This window comes from Mytilus edulis, chromosome 3 (assembly GCF_963676685.1).
Source record: "Mytilus edulis chromosome 3, xbMytEdul2.2, whole genome shotgun sequence".
Lineage (NCBI taxonomy): Eukaryota > Metazoa > Mollusca > Bivalvia > Mytilida > Mytilidae > Mytilus > Mytilus edulis.
Window position 1 is genome coordinate 83,776 of NC_092346.1, and position 26,048 is coordinate 109,823.

At 34.6% G+C, this 26,048-nt stretch overlaps 1 protein-coding gene across 1 annotated transcript; it reads right to left on the reverse strand.

Moving 5' to 3' along the window:
* Positions 1-341: 341 nt before the first annotated feature.
* Positions 342-25,688, reverse strand: LOC139515572 (furin-like protease kpc-1). The gene is made up of 15 exons (XM_071305150.1): positions 25,524-25,688; positions 21,789-21,899; positions 19,571-19,651; positions 18,829-18,957; positions 17,373-17,440; positions 16,310-16,398; positions 13,998-14,170; positions 13,423-13,626; positions 9,868-9,971; positions 8,770-8,879; positions 7,788-7,905; positions 7,011-7,321; positions 6,087-6,143; positions 3,949-4,635; positions 342-794 (listed from the first exon to the last, which is right to left on the reverse strand). The coding sequence occupies exons 1-15, from the start codon at positions 25,674-25,676 to the stop codon at positions 628-630; spliced, it is 2,562 nt and encodes an 853-aa protein (XP_071161251.1). The 5' UTR covers positions 25,677-25,688; the 3' UTR covers positions 342-627.
* Between the last annotated feature and the right edge of the window lie 360 nt (positions 25,689-26,048).

A 26,048-nucleotide genomic window follows, 5' to 3' on the forward strand; every position in this document is an offset into this window, starting at 1 on the left:
GCCTTCAGGTATGCCGGTCCATTAAAGTCGTAAAATAAGCACCTTTTTCTTGATCTGTCACTCCACTTTTGGAAGACATATACCATATATCAAATATGCAAGTGAAGTTGGTATAATTTGCGGTTAAGGTGGGGGGAATTTATCATTTAAAATCAAAATCGTCTCGTTTATCATAGATACTGGTACTGAGATGACCTCTTCCATTTGTATATGTAAAGTTTGACTTTTGTATATGTAAAGTTTGACTTTTGTATATGTAAAGTTTGACTTTTGTATATGTCAAGTTTGACTAAGAAGTAAAACAAATAAGGCAACGAAAACCGTGTCTGTCGTTTCTTTGATTTTTATTTCTGGAGGGTATGGTAATGGAACCCAACATAGTTTGTGTTGTTAGTGAAAAGAACAACATCAATTCATCTAAATGTCAAATTAAATGATCTGTGTAATTTTAAATATATATATAATTTTCTGGATATTGGAGTGGAAATAATTCACTGTCATTGTAAATTTAAACAACAACATTCAAGAGATAGAACCTGCTTCTTTATTCCTGTAATCTATTCGTTTTGACTTGGTTTGTGTATCTGTTGTTATAAACAAGTCTGTTATATAATTGTCAATTTATCATTATGTTGGCTCTACTCTGTATCTATTGGACACGGTAGGTAGGTTGATAGATGACGGCATATTTGGTTTGTAAAATGCTGCAACCAATAAAGTGATGATAACACTCATAGAGACAATAGAACCCAATAATATCACAATCATCAACGAGTAATTGGTTTTGTTAGACTCTGAAAAAAAAAGGTTAAACTTAATTCAGTGGTAAGATATCAGCAAGTCCCATGTCTTGCGCATGTGTGTAGAAACTGCGAGCATTCTTTAATCTAAATAAGTTATGTTTATTATTATTGTGTCTCTATTTTTTGAGAGAACAGTGATTTTGCAAACACAAACAATTAGTATCATCTGTATTGTCCCGTCACCTGTAAACTGTTGTAAACTGTTAGATATAAAAAGATGTATAAATGTGTTTTTGATACTTTTCCCCATTGGTTTGCTTCCTCATTAACGTTTATTCTGGTTTAAACAGTATTTGTTAATGAAAATTACAAGAATAAAGTAGTACAACGCTACATAAAATTCAAATACATGTATATGATTCGGAAACAAGATGATACAATCCTTCCCACAATTTACCCTTCATCCCCTATTATAATCTATTCAAAATATGTTTCACAGATTGGTTTAGACAAATAACGCAACTGTATAGGTTTGCAATCAAAACCTACTTAAATCCATAACAATTAACGATGATAATGTTTTGACTGTTTAAATAGTGATTGGTTGGTGTGTAAGGTCATATTCGGCAAGGTTGACTATTTCGTGGCGGTCAGTTTTTATTGGTTATAGAAGCTGGAGTGGAAGGGGCCATCGACCTTATCGATCTTAAGTTCATTAATAATGCACTTGGTAAATCAGATATTAAAGTATCAGTACCAAATGCTTGATATAAAAAGTCGTATTTCAATTAACTTTACTCTATATATTCATAAACGTCGATAAATGGTTAACTCTTACGGAAATTCGATACTCTGTGAAGACTAGCATGGTGTGTTACGTAACAAAAAGTATGTGAAAAAGAAGGTCAAAAGATACCAGAGGGACATTCAAACTCATATATCGAAAATAAACAGACAATGCCATGTCTTAAAAAGAAAACGACAAACAGACAAATCCGTAGCTCATGTTAGAACAATCCCCGTTACAAGTCTAATTCGGTAGGTCACATTCGTGAAAATTGGACTAGATCGTAAATATGACATTAGGAAGTTCAAAATATCCACTATCATCTGTGAAACGGATACTCTATAAAGGTCATATTATTCGTGATGACGTCCGGACAATTTCCTTAAGCTGGGGTCACACATTCACGATTTTTACTGCCGTCCTTGACAAGACCATTCCCGATTAAAATTTGTGAAAAGTCTGATCAAGATCCTGTAAAATTTGTAAAACAAATAATTTAATCACGACAACAATCAGGTATTGTTCAGGAAGCGTCGATGTTCAACCGTTTCATGCGAATTTATCCAGATAATCCCGTTCTTAATCGGCTTCTAATCCAATTTGTATCTTTCGCCAGGTAAAATTCGACCGAGTATGTTACGACTGCGTCCCGATTCTACCGAATACAATCCGACAGAGATAAGACAGTGACCAGGCATTGAACCGACGCTTACGGAAGTTATCCGTTCGAAAACTGTCGGCATAATCGGGATGAGCAGGTACTGTCGGAACGTTATCCTATTAAGGTCCGCTCTATCGCATTGCAAACGGCTTTGTCATGTCTCAGTCGTATTGTATTCTGTAATTGTCGGGACTCTGACGTGGGTATTATTGACGAATTTCATATTAATAACGGGACAGTTCCGAAACGGTTTCGGGCAAAAACGGTTCGCAATCCTCACAAAATCTGGATGCAATGTGGACACAATCGACAGAAGAACAGCAATGAAAAATTTCTCCAGATGATTCCCGTTCCACAGGACACCGTGCAGAATACACAGAACATTGTTAGGATTTTGATCCGATACAGCAGAATCTGTCACGACATAGGCATGATTGTAATCCGACTAGACTAAATCGGCTGAGTTTTCCCGAATGTTACGGGACACACCTAACTGTCGGGGTGCTTTGCCGAACTATTCGGACCCTTCCCGACCCGTAGGAATCTGTTACGAAATTAAACGACTGCGTTCAGACAATGATAGGACATTCCAGATAATTGAGGATAGTAATCCGACTTTTTCATTTTTCGTTTCGTATCTGTCTGATCTCAAACGGGAGCAATATTCGGCAATGTGTAAACCCCGCATTAAGGGTAATTTAAACTTAATCATTTGGAAATCTTGGTTTAATAGCTTCCTTGTGTGGAGAATAAAGGCAACAGTAGAATACCGCTGTTCAAAACTCATAAATCGATAGAAGAAAAAAACAAATCCGGGTTACGAACTAAAACTGAGGGAAACGCATTAAATATAAGAGAACAACGACTCAACATTAAAATGTAACACACACAGAAACGAACTAAGCATTAGACAAAATCCGATGAGAAGAACATGAATAACAAATGTAACATAAAAACTAAATACATGAATTTGGGAAAGAAAACTACCGTGACACGTCTTATAATTAGGTGAATTCACACTCAAATATAACAAGAAACAAACAACACAAGGATATCATGATAGGAAATACAAGCTTGTGAATATCGTATTAATTGTGAGACATATATATACTCCATATGCAGGCGCTGCTGAAATGTTGCTACATAGAAGTGAAAAGTTCACAATTGGAAAGCTGAAATCATCTATTATGTCGTAATTTTTTTGTTTTCAACTGACCCTCATTGTTATTTTGTAGATGTAAGTCAATATATGAGCCAAACTTAACGATATCTGTTGTGTCCTTTATCCCAATTTCGATCGATTGGATAGATGCGTTCAACATAGTCACCAAAATATTTCCGACAATTATAGTATTCTTTTTGTGGTTATTAAGCTTTCAATGAAATTCAAGATTACATGTTCATGGGCAATATGGTCTGAGGGAGCAAGTTTCTTAAATCTATCAATAACTATAAATTTCCGTCATTTCACTTTTGAATTCTTCATGTTCTTCGCATTTGCTTTTCTTACTTTTCTTTGAAAATTTTACCACTTTATGATCTTCCTCTATACATTTATTATTGTTAAGGAATAAAGAGAAGATACCAATAGGACAAACAATACGAAAAATACCATGAGCAGAAGACGAACTATTAATTAACAAACACACAATAATATCAAACATTTGAGCAAAAACAAAAACGGATGGTAAAATGGTTGATCCGAAAGGGTCACCAGTTCCAATGTCATTATACGTAGTTATCAATCAGTTACTTACCTTCACTGTTTCTATCGTTTGTACAGTCGAACTGACTAAGATTGTGTGAACAGTTGGTTTTATCTAATTTTATATCACATTCCGTCTTGTTTAACATTGAAGTACAATTACTAGTGTTGTTTGTTTGTAGAGAAGAACAGTCTATATCGTCAGAACTTCCGGTACAATTACTAGAGTTGAATCCTGCTCGATTATAATCTGTAATATTGTGAATATCGTTGTAGTTATTATGCGTGCATTCTGGATTTGTGTCGGTCGAGTTGTTGGTACAGTTAGTAGGGCTTGTTTTATTCACTCCATATAGAGTTGTACCGTTATTATCGTTAGTGTAGTTACTGGAGCTTGTTTTATTCACTCCATCTAGAGTTGTACCGTTATTATCGTTAGTGTAGTTACTCTGATTTATTTCTGGATCACAAACGATGCTAGAAAAGTTGTTAGTGCAATTTCTGGTGTTTATTCCCTCTTCAAAGTCTGTACTGTTATAATAATCAGTAGCGTTATTGTACTTTAGTTCATCTTGTTCACAGTCTGTCACATTTGAATCGCCATTGCAGTCAGATTGAGTTTTCTTATGTTTACAGTTTGCACCTGTATAGTCTGCAGTGCAATTACAACTATAGCTGTAAAACACTGACATGCACTTTCCGTTGTTTTCACAAGGTGTACTCGAACACTGATCAAAATCTGAAACAAGCTTGGGTATCATATTATCATTATCATTAGTGATGCAATGTATTAACATACACACGATACACTACATTATGTGACGTATGTAAAATACTAGTATTTTTTCACTAAAATCTAGCTTTTGTATGCCTCTCATAAGCTTTCTGAAGCCTATCATAAGCTTTCTGAAGCCTGTCATAAGCTTCCTGAAGCCTGTCATAAGCTTTCGAGTCATACGCAACATTACATATAAACACAATCAATTACCAGCTAATTACAGTTTGCAGTATTTTAGACCTGATAACGAGCTGACTGCATGTAAACTAACTTTTATGGCTTCTATCAACAAATACACAGTTTAAAGAAATGTTGTACAAATTGATCATAGTTTGAAAGTCCTCAATTTTAATAAATATTTACAGGGGAATTGACTTTAAATTGACTACGAGCTACATAATCAAACTTCGCCAACAGAGTTAGACATGACTGCAAATGAACTAATGTATCTTGATTCTTTTTATTTGGGTTGCTGTCTTTGTTCATGTATACCCACCCTCTAACGTTTCATATTTAGCAGGTAGTGATCTTTTAAAATCATGCATATGATATTTAAAAACAAAATGGGGAACAAAATCAAATAGACACAAGCATTTCCGTTCTCAATTTTATGTATTTTGTAAATATCTTGGCTTACAAATATCCGGTTTTGACTTTCTAAGGACGGTAAATCAAGAAAAGCAATTCTGACGCATACACTTACAGACTCGGGCGCAGGTAATTTATGTTATTTTAGTTACATAAACAAAACTGTAGAACGTGTAGTCAATCGAAACAGATATTCATTTGGTGCGTTCTATCATAATGAGATGAATTTAACGATAAACATGGTACAGTCTTTTCTCATCATGTATATCCAGTTCATACCAAACTTAAAATGTTGTATTTTTGTAAACTTAAGACCTAACAGTGAAAAAAGATGTACAGATAATACTTTTCTATATAGATTAGAACGTTGGTTTTCCCGTTTGAATGGTTTTACACTAGTAATTTTGGGACCCTTTATAGCTTGTTGTTCGGTGTGAGCCAAGGCTCCGTGTTGAAGGCCGTACATTGACCTTTAATGGTTTACCTTGTTTTTAAATTGTTATTTGGATGGAGAGTTGTCTCATTGGCACTCACACCACATCTTCCTATATCTATCAGATTCTTTCAAAGTTCAAGAAAATTGCACAGTATTTTATAATGGCAAGAGTTAAATTCATGCTCGTGCTTCTCTTTTTAGCATTTCCAATACAATGTTAGTACATTTTTGTAACTAACGTAATATATATAGATTAATACATTGCATTTTTCATATGCAACTAACTTAAAGCACCAAATATAGAATTCACGCCCTTTTTACGCGTTTGTCATACATGTCATACTGTAAAAATTATATATTAGGATATGATAAATTCTAATATACCTACGTGCTAAAGGATTTGTACGAGTTCCATATAATGTAAGAAACCAGGAGTCCAATGTAACTTAAATGGAAAGTTACAATATTTTTTATTCAACGTTAAATGTTCTGAACATGTTTTATTACATAATCAAAAAATATTTAGTATACATGAGCACAAATGTTCAAAGTATAGTGGAAATGTCACTCCTTTGTTTTGACATCATTGAATGTAAATTATAACAAGATACCAGGAGTAACATAAGTGATGCCACTTGAGAAGTAGGATGACCTGTTTACCTTCCGGAGCACCTGTAAGTTCATCTCTACCGGAACATCTCAGTTCAGCTCCGATAATTATAGATTATCGTTGATCATCTCAACGAGATTAATTTTCTCGCTTGAGCTGGCACAGCGAAAGTGAGAAAAGCAATCGAGTTGAGATGACCAATGATAATCTGTTTATCGCTTTTTTACCTATGACGACGTTGTCAATTTCATGTCAATTTCGTTAGCAGCTCCACGTGGCCTCCGTAGTTTCTAACGATAATTTTTCCATCTCAAGCGAGAAGCATGATATGAAAATTATCACAAAAAAAAGATCAGGGTTGTCTGCATGTACTCAACATGATATTTTCTTACTTTGCTTTGTTTTGTAAGTACTTGAATTTAAAAAAAAAAACAATTGTCTCTAAACGTAATTTTTCCTCTGGAATTGGTATTTATAACGGCATTGGTAACAGGTATTGATTTAAGCTATAATGGTTCCAATGTTTTTATGCATAACCTCAAACTACAGTTGTTGTCTGAATATAAGATATCATCAAACACTGTATTTCATTTCGTTGAATAATTTACAGTAACGATTCTTTATTAAATTTTAATATACACATGCCAATTTAATAGTCGTTACTGTTATGTGCCTTTTCAAAGGTCAAATTATTTATTATACCCCTTGTAAATCCTTTATGTGATCGGACCTGCAATGTCCAATTACCAATAGGATTTTCTCCCCAATAATGCACCGACATAAAAGTCCATGTAAGATTTCCTGCTTCTTGGTACTTAACAGCATCTTTCCCACGATTAGTTAAAAGATGACTTTCAGTACCACTGGGCGACACCAGGAAAATCTCAGTCAAGCCTCGGTATCGATCATATGAAAATGAGACTGTAGCTGTCACATGTTCTATGTACGACAATGAACACATTGTGGATTTTATAAGTGTTTTAGCAACTGACGTTTCATTTGCCGTCGTCATACTATAAAATAGAATTACTTTATCAATAGGCTATTTTATAATTCACAAAAAAATGGTTTCTAACATCATCCTATTAAGAAAATACTTAATTGACAACAATATATATATTACAAGTAAACGCATATTATACAACACACATTTGATTTGCCTGTTTCCATGCAAAAAAAAAATCAAAAATATATATCAATATTAAATTGATTCACACAAAAGATATTAAAAACGCATAACATTACTGATTCAACAGCCCATGAATACTTGTATGTCGCTTAAAAGCTCAATAGAGCGTATATCGTGCCCTTATCATAGCTAAAGTATACCATGTAGACTCTAAATAAAACTTAAAAAGCTAAACTGTATTTTAAGGCAGCATTATATCTATAAAAACTTTGCAATCTCATTTATGCATCACACACACATGCATATATAAATTGCTTGCTATTGTGAATAAAAATCATTTTTTTACTTACATCTTGGGAAAATGTGTGTTTGTGACACAGTATAACTGTTCCGGGACATTTGTCCAGTGCTGTGCATAGTAAACCATATCAGCTGCATTCATTAGCCCAAATCCAAGGACTTGACTAACTATTAACAAAATAAGAATCATCAAATATCCATTTTGCTAAAAGCATAGCTCAACATAATATGGCCTCAAATAACAGAATTATGACTTTGTGTAACTATAATGCAATTCAAATTTTCAAAAATGTTCTCTTTTTATAAAATTATAAGGTTGATATAGAAATAAGACGGTGTGGTATGTATACATTATCTAATTTGTCGTACGAGTATAAGTTTTTAAAATTTTGTCTCTTGTTCAAACTGTAATACATACAAAAAGTTATTTACAAACTCTAACATGTAAACTATTCAAAAGTTTCAAAGTCAATTGACCATAACTTAAGCCTCTTTCATAAAATACGTCCATATAATATTCATGTAAATAGGATGATATAACCGCATACTATATGTCATACTACTTTGACCTTATCAAACGCTTATACATTTTTGACGACGCCTCTGGAAACAGCACGACTTAGTAACGCTTCTTTTGACCTCGTAGAGGCGACACAAAGATCAGAAATTGCAAACAACAAAAAAAAAAAAACATCATAAAAAAGCCCAAATATATTCGTCAGGTTACTACGCAAAAAGTTTAAGACCACCAAACGAACCCCGTCCAGATCCAAGTATGATCTCATGTGTTTTGGAAGGGTAGGTAGATCCAAAAATATCTTTGGACGTCAAACATCGATCAACAACGTATTTATCATTAGTATTGTTGAACATTCGACATCTTATCCAAGGATAGTCTTGTGACCATCCATACATAACTATGTGTTTAAGGGGCTTTAATTCTGTAACATTGTATCTCCGATTCACCCCAAGTTGTTACATTGTTTTGGATTTTAATACACTGTAATCCTGATTAAGATTGTAAGCTTGTACCTTGTTTATAAGCTCCATTTGTTTGCCACGAGGAATATGTATCATTCAAGTCATATCTGTCAGACGATAAGACGATTATGTATTGTACATCTCTCAATGTTAGATTAGTACTGGAATAAGGAGAAACAAATATACACTGACTTTTCATTGAAATGGTATAATGTTAATGATAGAACATGAGAAATAAAAGTTTTGAAACGAAAACAACAATTATTAATTTGCTGCGATGTGTGCGCATTTCAGTGTATTCCTCATTTAACATGCTGAAACATAAACATCTGAAAGCTAGAGGAGTTTAAATAAATACTATCGGTAAGAGCCAAAAGTCACAAAAGGACATACGTTCAAATAAGATCCACTTTTCCCGAGGGGAGCTAAAACAAGGTGTGTTTGTTTGACTGTCGTTTTTGTTTGTCTATTTGCAAATACTATATTCAGAACTTAGAGGAAAACAAAAATGATTTTAAGATAAATTAATCGTCAAACACGCGAAGCAATGAATGTGATTTTTAATTTGATAGATGTGTTTGTGCTTTTTTGTAAATGTTTGTCTGTTTTGAGATTGTAACACAGTGATGACTGTTGTAACCATTTTGTGACTATTTTACCTATTATGTCTGTTTTGTTCACACATCGTTGTAAATATAACGGATTTTGATGCGACTGTAATACAAGTGAGAGGTTTAGCGCTATGAAACCAGTTTCAATCCATCATTTTCTACATTTGAAAATATCTGTACCAAGTCAAGAATATGACAGTTATGGTTCATTCGTTTAATGTGTTTTATCATTTGATTTTGCCAGTTGCTTAGGCACTTTCCGTTTTGAATTTTCCGCGGAGTTCAGTATTTTTGTGATTTTACCTTTAATCAAATATCTACCATATCAATACCAGAAAGATAGATACATATTAATGGAAAACATACAATATTAATGCTGAACCAATATAATTCCTAGAGTCTCTTCAAGTGTTAAATCATCAACAAATCTTAACTTCATTTAGTTTTTAAATTTCATCCAACTTTAAATGACGAGTGTGCAAACCAAGCCCTCATAATTGTATAGCTCAAAATAAACATAAGAGGCATATCAACTTACTTTGCCTGGAGAGCTAGAGAAATTATACCTGCGGCAATGGGACAGGAATAGGAAGTCCCTTCTATATAATCACTTGTGCAAGAGGAATTTATTGAAGTTGTGGTCTATGAAATAAAAAATAACGTTATAAGAACTAGGATCTGAAAACAAAGAAAAGTATCCGTTAAAACGCCTTTTTTACATTAAATCATTAAGACAGTATTTTAATAATGTAACACACTGAGGAGGGGAGGGAATGCTTTATTTCTGTATTTCATTATTCACAACACTAGGTTTGTTCTACCCATAGGAAAAGATAGCCTTAGCCGTAGTTGACACAACAATTTTGAATCGTCTGTTGTAATGCTATTTAAATTCGTGTGTGATTTGTCATTCCAACTGTTATCAATCGAACGCAACTGCCGGGCCTTATTTAAACGAAACACGGATAGTAGCAAATCATATGACTGATATCAATGATCAGCTTGATCAACAAGTCATATGTCTTGATGATGCATGATTTTTTATTATTAATTGGTTTTGGCTTTTAACTAGCTGTCAGTAACTGCGAGTACTCTCAAATCGTATTTTCTTGTTAATTCGACCTGTTGATACTGTTTATAATGCTTTTTTGTCATTTTTTATTTATACGGATCTTGTCTGTACATCAGCTTTGATTATTTGTAATATCTTCACTTATTCTTACAACATTTGTATAAACTTCAAGATTATAAAAAAAAACGGTTTTTTTCTAAAGTGAACATTGATTGGTTAAATATTTCTCAGTCATGTCCTGTTTTTGAATTTGTTTGTTAGCTTTTTGGTCATGAATGTTTGTCTCTAATATTTAATTAACTGTACATTTGTATTCAGATATCGCAGATCAAATTTATTCGTTCATTGTTTAATCATACGTTTTTTGATTGAGTTAAGTCTGCCAATTGATATTTTATCGTATGTTTTTCTTTGTTGTGATGTTATGCTATTGTTTCAGAAAAAGGGAGAAGGTTTGGATCCATTAAAACGTTTAATCCCGCTGCAAATGTTTGCACCTGTCCTAAGTCAGGAATCTGATGTACAGTAGTTGTCGTTTGTTTATGTAATATATACGTGTTTCTCGTTTCTCGTTTTGTTAATATAGATTAGACCGTTGGTTTTCCCGTTTGAATGGTTTTACACTAGTAATTTTGGGGCCCTTTATAGCTTGTTGTTCGGTGTGAGCTAAGGCTCCGTGTTGAAGGCCGTACTTTAACCTATAATGGTTTACTTTTTAAATTGTTATTTGTATGGAGAGTTGTCTCATTGGCACTCACACCACATCTTCCTATATCTATATATGTTGTTCAGATTTGCTTTTTTGTGTAATATGCGTTCTGTCAATTATTCCATGTAAATGTGTGTACTATCGAATACAATTTGATATTATTTAAACGAATTTATACATTTTAAGACCTGCTTATCTTGGCTGCTTATAAATAAAATTGAGAATGGAAATGGGGAATGTGTCAAAGAGACAACAACCCGACCATAGAAAAAACAACAGCAGAAGGTCACTAACAGGTCTTCAATGTAGCGAGACATTCCCGCACCCGGAGGCGTCCTTCAGCTGGCCCCTAAACAAATATATACTAGTTCAGTGATAATAAACGCCATACTAATTTCGGAATTGTACACAAGAAACTAAAATTAAAAAAATACAAGACTAACAAAGGCCAGAGGCTCCTGACTTGGGACAGGCACAAAAATGCGGCGGGGTTAAACATGTTTATGAGATCTCAACCCTCCCCCTATACCTCTAGCAAATGTAGAAAAGTAAATGCATAACAATACGCACATTTTGTATATAATCCATGTCATTGTCTTAAGTTGAGAAATGTCTCGCGGAGGTAAAGTCAAGAAAATTTAATCAGGTAGTTTACCATGTTTATATTATTCGAAATTGATTAATCTGTAGGTTTTCTGAAACTGAGGTTTAAAATGCCCTTAGATTTAATTAACAAATTTTACCGTAAATGTAGCTTGTATGTCCTTTATGAGTAAATACTTTCAAAATACTCGTCTGTCATTCCAAGTTTTTCTCAAGTGTACTTGGGGAATTATTATCCCGGGATCATGCATTGTTCACTTGTTAGTGTTAATATGTCTATTTCAATTGATATTTTATAGTTGATCTTTCTATGTGTTACACTATTATTTAAGGTAAAGTTGACGGTTGATACCTTTAAAAAGATTAAACCCGCTGCATTTGTTTGCACCTGTCCTAGGTTAGGAACCTGATGTTCTTGATTGTCGTTTGTTGATGTGGTGCATAAGTGTTTCTCGTTTCTCTTTTTTATATATAGAAATGTTACGCTAGTCATTTTGGGAGTCCTTTATAGCTTGCTGTTTAGCGTGAGTCAAGGCTCCGTGTTGAAGACCGTATTTTAATCTATAATGGTTTACTTTTACAAAATGAGACTGGGATGTAGAGTCGTTTCATTAGCACTGATACCACATTTTATTATATCTGTTGTATCATATGCATATGATTAAATTATTAATTTAATTTATTTTTATCTGCAGAACATACTCGGTTCATTATGCATTCTTCGCCCCTGTTATACCTATTGTTTATATATTCAATAAGTATCTATCTTGAATGCTGCCACCATACGTTGTGGCCAAGACTGCAAAACATACCTCAGAATAGTATGGAATCTTCCCCGATTTGGGGCCCCAGTTATACCTTTTGTATATATACTCACTAAGTATCTATCTTGACTGCTGCAACCATACGTTTCTGCCAAGGCTGCAAAACATACCTCAGAATAGTATGCATTCTTCTCCCCTCTTATACCTATTGTGTATATATTATACTTACTAAGTATCTATATTGACTGCTGCCACCATATGTTGCTGCCAAGGATGCAGAACATAACTCGGAATAGTATGGAATCTTCCCCGATTTGGGCCCCAGTTATACCTTTTGTATATATATTCAATAAGTATCTATCTTGACTGCTGCCACCTTATGTTGCTGCCAAGGCTGCAAAACATACCTCAGAATAATATGCATTCTTCTCCCCTTTTTTACCTATTGTGTATATATTATACTCACTAAGTATCTATATTGACTGCTGCCACCATATGTTGCTGCCAAGGATGCAGAACATAACTCGGAATAGTATGGAATCTTCCCCGATTTGGGCCCCAGTTATACCTTTTGTATATATATTCAATAAGTATCTATATTGACTGCTGCCACCATATGTTGCTGCCAAGGATGCAGAACATAACTCGGAATAGTATGCAATCTTCACCGATTTGAGCCCCTGTTATACCTGTTGTGTATATACTCACTAAGTATATATTTTGACTGCTGCCACCATACGTTGCTTCCAAGACTGCAAAAAATACCTCAGAATAGTATGGAATCTTCCCCGATTTGGGCCCCAGTTATACCTTTTGTATATATACTCAAGATTTAGCCTGACTGATGCAACCATACGTTCCTGCCAAGGCTGCAAAACTTACCTCAGAACAGTATGCATTCTTTTCCGACTGGGCCCCTGTTATACTTATTGTGCATATACTTACTAAGTATCTATCTTGACTGCTGCCACCATACGTTGCTGCCAAGGCTGCCGCACATACCTCTGAATAGTATGCATTCTTCCCCGACTGGGCCCCTGTTATACCTATTGTGTATATACTATTGACATAGCCGTCACCATTACAGTTATCGTCTAAATATCCATTACCTGCAGCCCAAACATATATTGAACCTTTACCCTTTCTTCCCTACAAAAAAGAGAAAATACTAATCGCAAAAATTTTAACTTTAATATTCTTGTGCCTGTCAAACAGCGAGACGTTTTTAAGTGACTGTTTAACTTTATTGTGGTTTTAAATGCGTTTTGCCCTTACCTGAATTTGTTGCTGATGGAAGATTTCATATTCTGTTTAAGTGTAATATATAAGATTTCCAAATATTCTGTTCTTGCCTATAATCTTCATAACGTTTACTCTTAGAAATGTTAATTTGTAATGTTTCCACTAGAAATAAACGTTTCTATGCCTTTTATTTCTATTCACATTCATAGACGCAATCTGCAGGTAAATTAAAGGTAAACAAGAATTATTCGCTATAAAAAGGTTAATTATGAACTTACAGTGGCGATACCCTCTCTGATGGCCTCTGTAGCCAATGTTCCTAGCGTAGAGAACCCGTATCCATCTGGTGGTCCCCAGCTCATACTGTATATGTCTACCCCCTGTACATAGTGTCTAAGACTCTGAGCTTCCTCTACATCAGTTACACCGGGGCCTCCAATTACACGTACACCTTTACAAGAGAGAAGAAAATGAACGAAAATTTTGAACATTCGGGCTAATTAAGGGGGGCAAGACCTTTTTCGGGACGTCGAAATCGGGTGTTTTTAAGCTCAGGATTTCGGGATAGACCCTTTTGGGATCCGCGATTTCCTTTTTCGAATTTTGAGATGCCGGGATTATTTTATTTTTAATTCGGGACCTTGGGATTTCAGATTTTGATATTAAGACCCCTCCGACCCCTTTCAATGTACATAATTATCAAAGGTACCAGGATTGTAATGTACATGTGTCATTACAATTATGCCAGTATTCCTTCCATTTAGTATTCAGGAAAAATATGATGTCTATAATATAACAAAATATTGCTGCTCAAAATTGTTTTGGGGTATTCTACACACCAGTTTAGTTTCATGGGTGGATCTTTTGAAAATTTGAACAATCTTCGATGTGTATTTTTTTCACTAAAAGATTTCAATATTCTTATTCTAGTAGGTGTCATCAATTTCACATAACGTCTTTACAAGTGAAAAAAATCAAGAGAAAATCGTCAAAATAACTATTCAAAAATATTTCACTGCAAGTATCTTACTTATATGATTGATGATTATTTTACATATTCATAACATAACGAAAACCCAATTTTTTTAAAAAATTCTATGGAAAAAAACATGATACTTGTTATTGATAAATAAAGGCAACAGTAGTATACCGCTGTTCAAACTCATAAATCCATGGACAAAAAACAAAATCGGGGTAACAAACAATAAACAGCTGCGCCATGAGCGCATGATACGCCCGACGTCTTATGCAATAATCATAAATAGTTTATGAGAAAGTTTTAAGCAATAACCATATATTGTTTTAGAGACACGGCGGGACATGTGAAACCCCCCACCCTGTTTTTTTTTACAAAAACTAAATATTACCAAAATAAAATTTTGAATCAAAACCAAAAAGTATACAGATCTTTAGATTAATATATCAAAGAAGTGTGTAAAGTTTTAAGCAATAATCATAACTTATTTTTGAGATACGGCGCGACATGTAAAAAAACCCTCCCCTGTTTTACAAAATACTCAATAACTCAAAAATAAAATTTTGAATAATCACCAAAAAGTATACAGATCTTTAGATTAATAGAACAAATAAGTGTGTAAAGTTTTAAGCAATAATCATAAATCGTTTTTGAGATACGGCACATGTAAAAAAAAAACTCCCCCTTTTTTACAAAATACTAATAACTCAAAAATGAAATTTTGAATCATCACCAAAAAGTATACAGATATTGAGATTAATATAACAAAGACATGTGTAAAGTTTTAAGCAATAATCATAAATAGTTTTTGAGATATGGCGCGACATGTAAAAAAACCCTCCCCCTTTTTTACAAAATACTCAATAACTCAAAAATGAAATTTTGAATCATCACCAAAAAGTATACAGATATTGAAATTAATATAACTAAGAAGTGTTTAAAGTTTTAAGTCATAATCAAGAATCGTTTTTGAGATACAGTGCGACATGTGAAAAAAACACACCCCTGTTTTAGTTATAAAGTGCCGTAACTCAAAAAGTTTAAATCTTATTTTCACCAAAAAGTATACAGATCATTTGACCATCGTAAGAAACAACTATATTAAGTTTCATGAAATTTGGATAAGTCGTTCTCAAGTTGCGGTGCGACATGTTTACGCCGGACAGACGGACAGACGGACAGACGGACGGACGGACGGACACCGGACATTTGTATACCATAATACGTCCCGTCAAAATTTTGACGGGCGTATAAAAACTGAGGGAAACGCATTAAATGTTAGAGGAGACCCAACGACACAACACTACAATGTAACACACACAGAAACGGACATTGACACTTTGTAAAACGTTATTTTCTATAATCATGATAATATTATAATCGTATTTATTTAAACTAGTTTTATATAGAAATTATTTTTACAGTCTCTCATAATTCTTAATATAATGGTACTTGTTTTTTATATTTGTATATTGTCCGTTTTATATTGTGTATACTCTGTATATACTGTATATTTATGTATTGCAAGTAGTTAGACTATAATAAAATATTGAATCTGAATCATATTATTTGTGGATGGACCATTGAGTAGATGTTTGTCTGGAAAAAACATACCAAGTATTGTTGATCCATAAGCCACGCCCAAAGAGCATTGACCATTACCCTTCTCTGCAGCAAGCAACCCAGATATCTGTGTACCATGACTGAAATATCAAATTCAAATATAACATATAATATAAGCTTTGTCTATAAAAAATAATAATGTTATTTTCTTTTTGCGGCATTTTGTCCATGGTAATGATTGTTTTTCTGACATTATTTAATAATTGCCCCTCTTGTTTTTATTTATTTTGTATTTACATTGCGTCATATATCAAATTTATTCGTTCAGTGTATGTTCACTTGTTTTTGTTTATATGTCTTTTGATGGAGTTTCACCATTTCAATAAATATTTTATAGTGTGTCTTTCTATGTTGGGATTTAAAATATTGTTTCAGTTTGGCTGAAGGTTTGTGTCTATTTAAACCCACTTCATTTGCTTGCACCTGCCATAAGTTCGGACCTGATATTCAGTAGTTGTCGTATGTTGAAGTGGTTCATACGTGTTTTCCCGTTTCTCGTTTTTATACAGATAGGACCGTTGACTTTCCTGTTTGAAAGATTTTACATTAATCATTTTTGGGGCCAATTATAGCTTGCTTTTCGGTGTGAACCAAAGCTTCGTGTTGACGGCCTTACCTTGACCTATAATGGTTTAATTTCACAAATTGTGACTTGGATCGAGAGTTGTCTCATTTGCACTAATATAACATCTTTTTATATCTACATATGTAATATAAAAGAGGGACGAACAATATCAGGGAGACATTCAAATTTATAGATCGAAGATAAACTGACAACGTCATGGCAAAAAAAAAAAAAGGAAAGGACAAACAGCCAAATAATAGACACAATAGAAAACTAAAGATTAAACAACACGAACCCCACCAGAAACTGAGAGTGATCTGAGGTGCTCCAAAAGGCTAATCAGATCCTGCTTCACATGTGTCATCCGTCGTGTTATTCATGTTATTACAAATAGTTGTACGTTGGGTGTATAGCGAGAGGGAATATGTATATAATATAAAAAGTTGTATGATTGCCGATGAGACAACTATTTTTGTTTTATTTATTTACCTGTCAAATTTGTTAGCAGGACTTGGGTCGTCATCATCATCATAATAATCGTAATCATTATCTGTATCCTATGAAACACGCACAATAGTGATTAAATATGTACTATGTAAACATAGGACATTCATTATTGCATTCAAGAAAATAGTATATCTAATATATTTATATCTATTTTGAATTTTATAGAAATTGACTGCAGAAACACAGAATGATTACGCATTACCTAATAAGGACGGCCGATAGATACATTAACTGCTTTTGGATATGTATGTATATATATCTCACTTGTATGATTTATTATGATATAGGCATTACCTTAAAATAAACTAATCATAGATACCAGGATTGAAATAGTATATAAAAATAAACCTTGTATTTATTTATTAAATACAATAGAAAGATGTGGTATGATTTCAAATGAGGCAACTCTCCACCAGATACCAAAATGACATAGCTCTAACCGTATGGAGTATGTCTTCTCATGTTCTTGAATTTATTTGTTCTGTATTCCTTTCATATACATGTCATTTTAATGTTGTATTTAACATTGACATGAAAGCGCGAGGTTTGGCTAGCCACAAAACCAGGTTATATCCACCATTTGTTTTTAAAATGTCCTGTACCAAGTCAGGAATATGACAGTTGTAATAGTTTGCATTGTCGTTTGTTGTTTGCTGCACTTTAGTGTTTCTGTTCTTTCGTTGTTGTCCTCTTTTAGTTGATGTGTTTCCCTTGGTTTTAGTTTGTAACCCGATTTTGTTTTCTCTCAATAGAATTATGACTTTCGAGACTCACAATATTTTATTCCAAAGTCATTCTGGAATTCATTATTCTATTTATCGTTAACATTATTTCACTGTGCGTGCTGTCAGCAGCAACCAACCGTTTTGTTAATAATCTTCAATCCAACAGAAAAAGATATGATTGTGTGGATTCTTTTATTTTCGTGGGTACCAATTTTCGTGGATTAAGGAAAACTTGCATATTCGTGGAAATCTAATTTCGTGGTTTCGATTATTACTACATTTACGCCTATAAAAAGTTTGTCATTCGTTGAACATTGAATTTCGTGGTTGACAAGTAATTACGAAACCCACGGAAATTGGTATCCAACGAAAATTAATGAATTCACAATATTACCTTGAGATTTTTATTAGACAGTTTTTCTTGAACGTTGGGCTTTGCTTTTGTGCCACTTTTGTGCCAATACGACATTGAATGCCAGCATGTGCTGATCTATATTTTGTCTACAGATCAAATTGGATGTATGCATTCAAGGAACAAATATTTTGTAGCGCTTTCGGCAGCGTATTTAGAAATATAGTACACGGTAATAAATCCGATCCTTGTCGGTTAAAATGGAACCTGTACAATAACTCAATAAGGCTGAAATATATGTGCTTTACATATTTTTTTTCAATCATGGTCAAAAACAATAATGACATTATTTTAAATTTACGAGATTATCATCAATATCTGGGTGGGTGGTTTCCACACCGTCGTCTACCACTGCTATGACCACTCCGTCTCCATTATATCCTGCTGACCAGGCGCTAGATATCCTCATCGATGGCACTATCTCGTCATTCTTTAAAATTAGATAATCACATTACATACATGTGTAACAAGAATCTGTAATTATTTAACGTATACAACAAATGTGAGGAATTCCAGTTTATATTCAAAATATTCTCTCTTGAAAATGTAGTTGTACAAATTTATTTTTAACGAGACAATCTTTCATTATAAATAGTATTTACATGTAAAATAAAGACGATATCCACAACTCGAGATCCACACAACAATTATCAAATATGTATTAAGATATCATCACTTAGAAACTCTAAATATCTTTTGTATAATGTATAAAATAATGCTATTTTTTAAAACTCGAGCGCACGAAGTTAAAACTGATGCACATGATATTCCAAATATCGACCGTATGAATTTCAAATTTAATCATGCGCGCACGACTTGTGAACTGGAGTGCACTGCTTGAAGACTAATGCGAAAGCATTTGAAACCAGTGCGTATGACTTTGAAACGCGAACGAATAACTTTCATTATATGAATGCATGGTGTGTACGGCTTGTCAAGACAGATGCGAAAGCAATTGAAACCAGTGCGTACGACTTTGAAACGCGTACCAATAACTTTCATTATAATTATGTAAAAATACAGTCAAATATATTTCTACATACTAAATGCCATGAACTGTTCCACTCTGGGTCATTACTTCTTTTAACTCTATCACGTCTGATTTGTTGTTCCACAAAAATAATCTGATATGATATAAAAATTCATTAGATACGTGAATACCAGTCGGCACCTTATATACCGAAGATCAGTATAATAACAAAAGTAAAGAGGTTGTGCCCCGGAATATAGCGGTGGGGTAATAACACATGTTTCCAAGCGATAAAAAATAGTAATAACTTAATTAGTCGATATATATATTACTTTCTTCCAATGGTCTGTCGATTTTAATTACTTACTGATCTCCCTTTCACTTTATTTTCCGACCATGCAAGGGGTACAGCCAGTCAAAGCCATTAAAAACTTCCACCATCATCATTTGAATTTACAGAGAAACGATTGAGAATAGAAACGGGGAATGTGTCAAAGACAACAACCCGACCACAGAACAGAAAACATCCCAAGACTACTAATAGGTCTTCAACACAGACATAAATACCGCACCCGGAGGCGGGATTCAGCTGGCCACTTAACAAAAACGTGTACTAGTTCACTGAAAATGGACGTCACAATAAACTCCTATACATACCTGTAGCCAATGAAGACGAATTGAATGAGGTGACTTCATTAAAACTGTTAAATGCATACGGCATTTTTAACGAGTTATTCACGACACGACAACTCGCTGCTACCTCAATTAGCTTTCTATATTTATCAAATTTAGACCGTAGATTCTAATCATGTGAGCTGTCTTGAATGGGGTAAAGATTTACGATCACCCCTGATTTTTTTTCCATACCAGAAGTAAATATTTGCTGAAGAAGGGCATCAGTATGTCTGCGCATGATGAATCAAGTTAAACGCACTTCACGTCAGGTAGGAAATTCAACTTTATCTTAAAATATCAAAATGCCCTTTATTTGGTTCTTAAATGGATCTATTTCATCAAGGTTGAATAAGTTTGTTTATTCGAGTTCATTGTGGGCTTCAAAGTCATTACATTTTTTATATTTTGTCAAAAACGGTGTTTTTGTGCATTTTGCGATAGACGACTATTAAGCCTTTTTCAACAGATTTTATACTTCGTTCTTATGTTGTACTGTTATACCACTGTCCCAGGTTAGGGGAGGGCTGGGATCACGCTAACATCTTTAACCCCGCTACATTATGTATGTATGTACCTGCCCCAAGCCAGGAGCCGTACGGTGACCTATAGTTGTTAATTTCTGTGTCATTTTGGTATCTTGTGGAGAGTTGTCTCATTGGCAATCATATCACATCTTATTTATATAAACATAGAATCCAAAATATTCTGTGGCACAAACCTGCTGCTGAGGATATTGAAATCCTAGACACAAAAACTTTCTTGATCAGATTTGGCGGCCAAAAGAATTGATGTAAAAAAGTGTAAAGTATGAGTGCCTATTTTACCAAAACTAACGTTACACCACAATTATAAAATTGAGAATGGAAATGGGGAATGTGTCAAAGAGACAACAACCCGACCAAATAAAAAACAACAGCAGAGGGTCACCAACAGGTCTTCAATGTAGCGAGAAATTCCCGCACCCGGAGGCGTCCTTCAGCTGGCCCCTATGTATACTTGATGTTTTTCGTCCTATATAAAATGAAGTGCCAAAAAAGAAGTTATTTTGTATTTTTTTTTTGATAGTTATATCATTATACTATTTCTTTGTGAAATTTGTAGTATTTTGGCCTGATGAACAAAATAACATCATCTTGTGGTAAATTTCAACACTGCGTGAACTTCCTCCGCCCTCGTGTATATGGTGTACATGGTGTATGGATTCAATAGTTTGTTAAAGTAACAGTAATCTGTTTGTATGATAATATATGATAAAACATATGATTTTTAATATGTCTTTGATCATCTTGATCTTATCGTCCATTTACTTAATTATTTGTATGAAGTTGAAGTAAAACATATGTTTGGATGTACACACCAATGAATCCTGTGTATATTTAGTACCTTCATTAATTTAAAAACCAAGACATTCAATATCAAAATAAGGCGTTATCTTCTATAGTCGAACTTTTGCCGTGTTAATGGACATATTTTTTTCATGTACTTAAATTTCGACTAAGTCCTTCCGATACTGTGTAATATTGTTTTTTTTCAATAAAAAAGATGTACACCTTCAGCTTTCTCTATCACTAATCATTTGCATAAACGTATATACAGGTATTTATAATAATACTTACATTTTTATCATTCTTTAAGCTTTGTAATGACTCTAAATGGAACAATGGCGTCTCCATATTTCTATTTTTTCTTATCGTTAAAATATAGTATTGCTTATGGTTTATCTGAAACTGTACACAATTTGTATTTATATTTTGAACTGAAACGTATTTTTCTTGGCGGTTTCAGTTGTGATTGTTTATGTTATGAATGTAGTCCCAGGACTGTTTACGTTTTATGATGTACTCACATCTTGTTGCAGCTGTACAAAAATCATCAACAATACAAACTCACAAAATTTTAGAACACTCGATGGGATCTTGACCAGAATCACTAGTTATGTTCAAATCATACTTGAAAATAGAAATAGATTAGACCGTTGATTTTCCTGTATGAATGGTTTTACACTAATAACTTTGTGGGGCCCTTTATAGCTTGCTGTTCGGTGTGAGCCAAGGCTCCAAGTGGAAGGCCATACCTTGATCTATAACGGGTTACTTTAATAGATTGTTACTTGGATGAAGAGTTGTCTCATTGACACTCATACCACATCTTCCTATATCTATCTATTAGAGAGTCAAAATTCCAATTTTCACTTTTGTTTTTAAATTAGAAAATGGACTGCAAACAAAGACCCAAACCACACAAAAAGACATCATAATATAACTCAATCAACACCTTTGAAGATGCTTTGTCGTGGAAGTCTTTTGATTCACAAAATTGAAGGCAATGACACTTTTAAAGCGTTCGTCTGATAGTAATCTGTTAATAGAATAGCAATTTCGATTCACAAATGTGAGTTACATAATTTCACAGGTTACTACCATTCCAGCTTTAATAACTTTAAAAGCATTGAACATTTTGTTTTGTTTTCACAGGAAGTGAGTGTCAAATAAGGAGATGTGGTATTATTATTAATGATACAACTTTATAAAAGAGTCCAAATGACACAGATTTGAACAAGTACCTCTTAAAGTCCACATGACAAGGATCTTAACTGCTAGTAATTTATCTCACTAGACTTCAACAATCAGTCAAAATGTATAGTCAGCATTTAAGACCCAGACATGATGAACAAAATTTGAAACATTCAAACGAAATCAACCGCATGTTCTGTGCTAAAACCAAGAAAAGAAGGACACACAACCAACGACAACTATCGAATAACAAGTACCCGACTTGGATCAGGTTTGTATATTACCCGACTTGGAACATGTTTGTATATAATTGGTGGGATAAAGCAGGATTGTGTACGCTCAATTCATTCCTTAGTGATAACAGCTGTCCATTTTGGACATGTGTTCAAATTATTTAACTATCCAATAAAATTCCGCCTAATGTTCAAAACTGTATTATAGTCACATTATAAGATAGAAATAGAGTATAATTTTTATGAATAAACCTTGAAATGACTAATGCTATCTTTTCGTCACTTACGGGATCTGCATACAAAACTTTTCTAACGCAAACATTATAATTTCGTTTTACATTATAAAAAAATGAACTCTTATCCTCTATTCAAAACTTTATAAAAAAAGGCTTGGTTGGTATTCTCCAGCATCCAGCAGACGAGTTCATTGTGTATATGGTATACAGGTTATTCCGCATACGTGAACTAACAGTTACGTGTACAGTTTTTATGCAGCTCTAGGGTACTTGAACAAACAATTACGTGTACTTTTAGTGTACGTGAACGACCGGTTACGTATATCTCTCTAGGGTACGTGCATGAACAAAGTGTTACGTGTAGCGCTAGGGTATGTGAACGACCTGTTACGTGTAACTCTAGCGTACGTGCATGAACAGAGTGTATCGTGTAGCGCTAGGGTATGTGAACGACCTGCTACGCGTACTTCTATGGTACATGTAACTCTAGTGTACGTGGACAAAGTTTACGTGAGCCTCTAGCGTACGTGTACATATGTACGACCGGTTACGTATATCTATAGGGTACGCGCAGGAACAAAGTGTTACGTGTGCCTCTAGGGTACGTGAACGACCTGTTACATACGCATTACTCTAAGGTACGCGAACAAAGTGTTACGTGTGCCTTTAGTGTACGTGTACGACCGGTTACGCATATCTCTAGAGTACGTGCATGTTCAAAGTGTTACGTGTAGCGCTAGGGTACGTAATCGACCTGTTACGTGTAACTCTAGGGTACGTGCATGAACAAAATGTTACGTGTAGCGCTAGGGTATGTGAACGACCTGTTGCGTGTAACTCTAGGGTACGTGCATGAACAGAGTGTATCGTGTAGCGCTAGGGTATGTGAACGACCTACTACGCGTAACTCTAGGGTACGTGCATGAACAGAGTATTACGTGTAGCGCTAGGGTATGTAAACGACCTACTACGCGTACTTATATGGTACATGTAACTCTAGTGTACATGGACAAAGTGTTACGTGTGCCTCTATGGTACGTGAACGACCTGTTACATGCGCGTTACTATAAGGTACGTGAACAAATTGTTACGTGTGCCTCACGGGTACGTGTACGACCTGTTACGCGTTACTCTAGAGTACGTGAACAAAGTGAAACTTGTGCATCTAGGGTTCGTGAACAAATAGTTACGTGTACCTCTAGGGTACGTGAACAACCTATAACGCATACCTCTAGGATGCGTGAACAATGTGTTACTTGTAGCATTTATGGTATTTGATCGACTTGTTGCGTGTACCTCTATGGTACGTGTAACTTTTTGGTATGTGAACAAAGTGTTACGTGTGCCTCTTTGGTTGTAAACGACATGTTACGCGTTACTCTAGGGCACGATAACAGAGTGTTACGTGTAACTCTATTGTACGTGAGCAAAGTGTTACTTGTAGCTCTAGTGTACATGAACGACCTGTTACCCGTTACTCTAGTGTACGTGAACGATCTGTTACGCGCACCTCTAGTGTACGTGAACGACCTGTTACGCGTACTACTAGTGTACGTGAACGACCTGTTACGATTACCTCTTGTGTACATGAACGACCTGTTACAATTACCTCTAGTGTACGTGAACGACCTGTTACGCGTACCTCTAGTGTACGTGAACGACCTGTTACGCGTATACTTCTAGTGTACGTTAACAACCTGTTGCGCGTTCCTCTTGTATACGTGAACGACCTGATATGCGTACCTCTTGTGTACGTGACCGACCTGTTACGCGTACCTCTAGTGAACGTAAACGACCTGGTACGCGTGCCTCTATTGTACGTGAACAACCTGTTACGCGTATCTCTTGTGTTCGTGAACGACCTGTTACGATTACCTCTTGTGTACGTGAACGATCTGTTACGCGTACCTCTAGTGTACGTGAACGACCTGTTACGCGTACCTCTAGTGTACGTGAACGACCTGTTACGCGTACTTCTAATGTAATATTTCTAATGTAAAAATACTAGTAATCAGAGCACATTACTAATATCCTGACTTCTAGCCGACCAGTCATCGCTCTTACTCCTCAAACCTGCGTTCCTAGCGGAGAAGCAACAGATGCCAATGTTGACGTATTTGGTTTGACCGGTCGTTGTTTCCAATGTTGACGTATTTGGTTTGACCGGTCGTTGTTTCCAATGTTGGCGTATTTGGTTTGACCGGTCGTTGTTTCCCATGTTGACGTATTTGGTTTGACCGGTCGTAGTTTCCAATGTTGAGGTATTTGGTTTGACCGGTCGTAGTTTCGAATGAACGACTTCTTACTCTGAAGTCACGATACCAAAAGACCACCGAGGAGATTGATTCTACATTAAGATATTAATTTACCTTCTTTTTGATAACTAAGCCAGAATGATGTCGTAAGCTGTTAAAACCCTCTGGGTCTGTAGATAATCTCACAACAACAGTGTCTGTGATGTCTTCTGAAACAGACATTTTAACTATAGTCACTAGGATGAATATTATACACTGTAGAACCATTTTTGATAGAACATTCACTAGAGTAGGAAATACAAGCAAACTTAATTTAGAAGATAGGAGTAAAGTAATTGTATGATTGTCAATAGATTTTCTTTACAGTTAAGTTTAAAAGTTTGTTGAATCGATCACCTTTTGTTAGAAAATATAATTTCTTTTCAAAGTGCAAAAAACAATAATCGATCTTTTTTGTTAGTAAATTGTTACAAGAACAGACATCGTGTTATTTAAATTTCTGTTACTTCTCACAAAAACAAACCGATATTCATTATGTACAATCTTCTAGTTATACCAGCAAAATGTTGTAACTGCTATTAAACTAAAATAATGATGTGTATGAGGGGGTGGATGGGAATTACAGAATAGAGAATAATG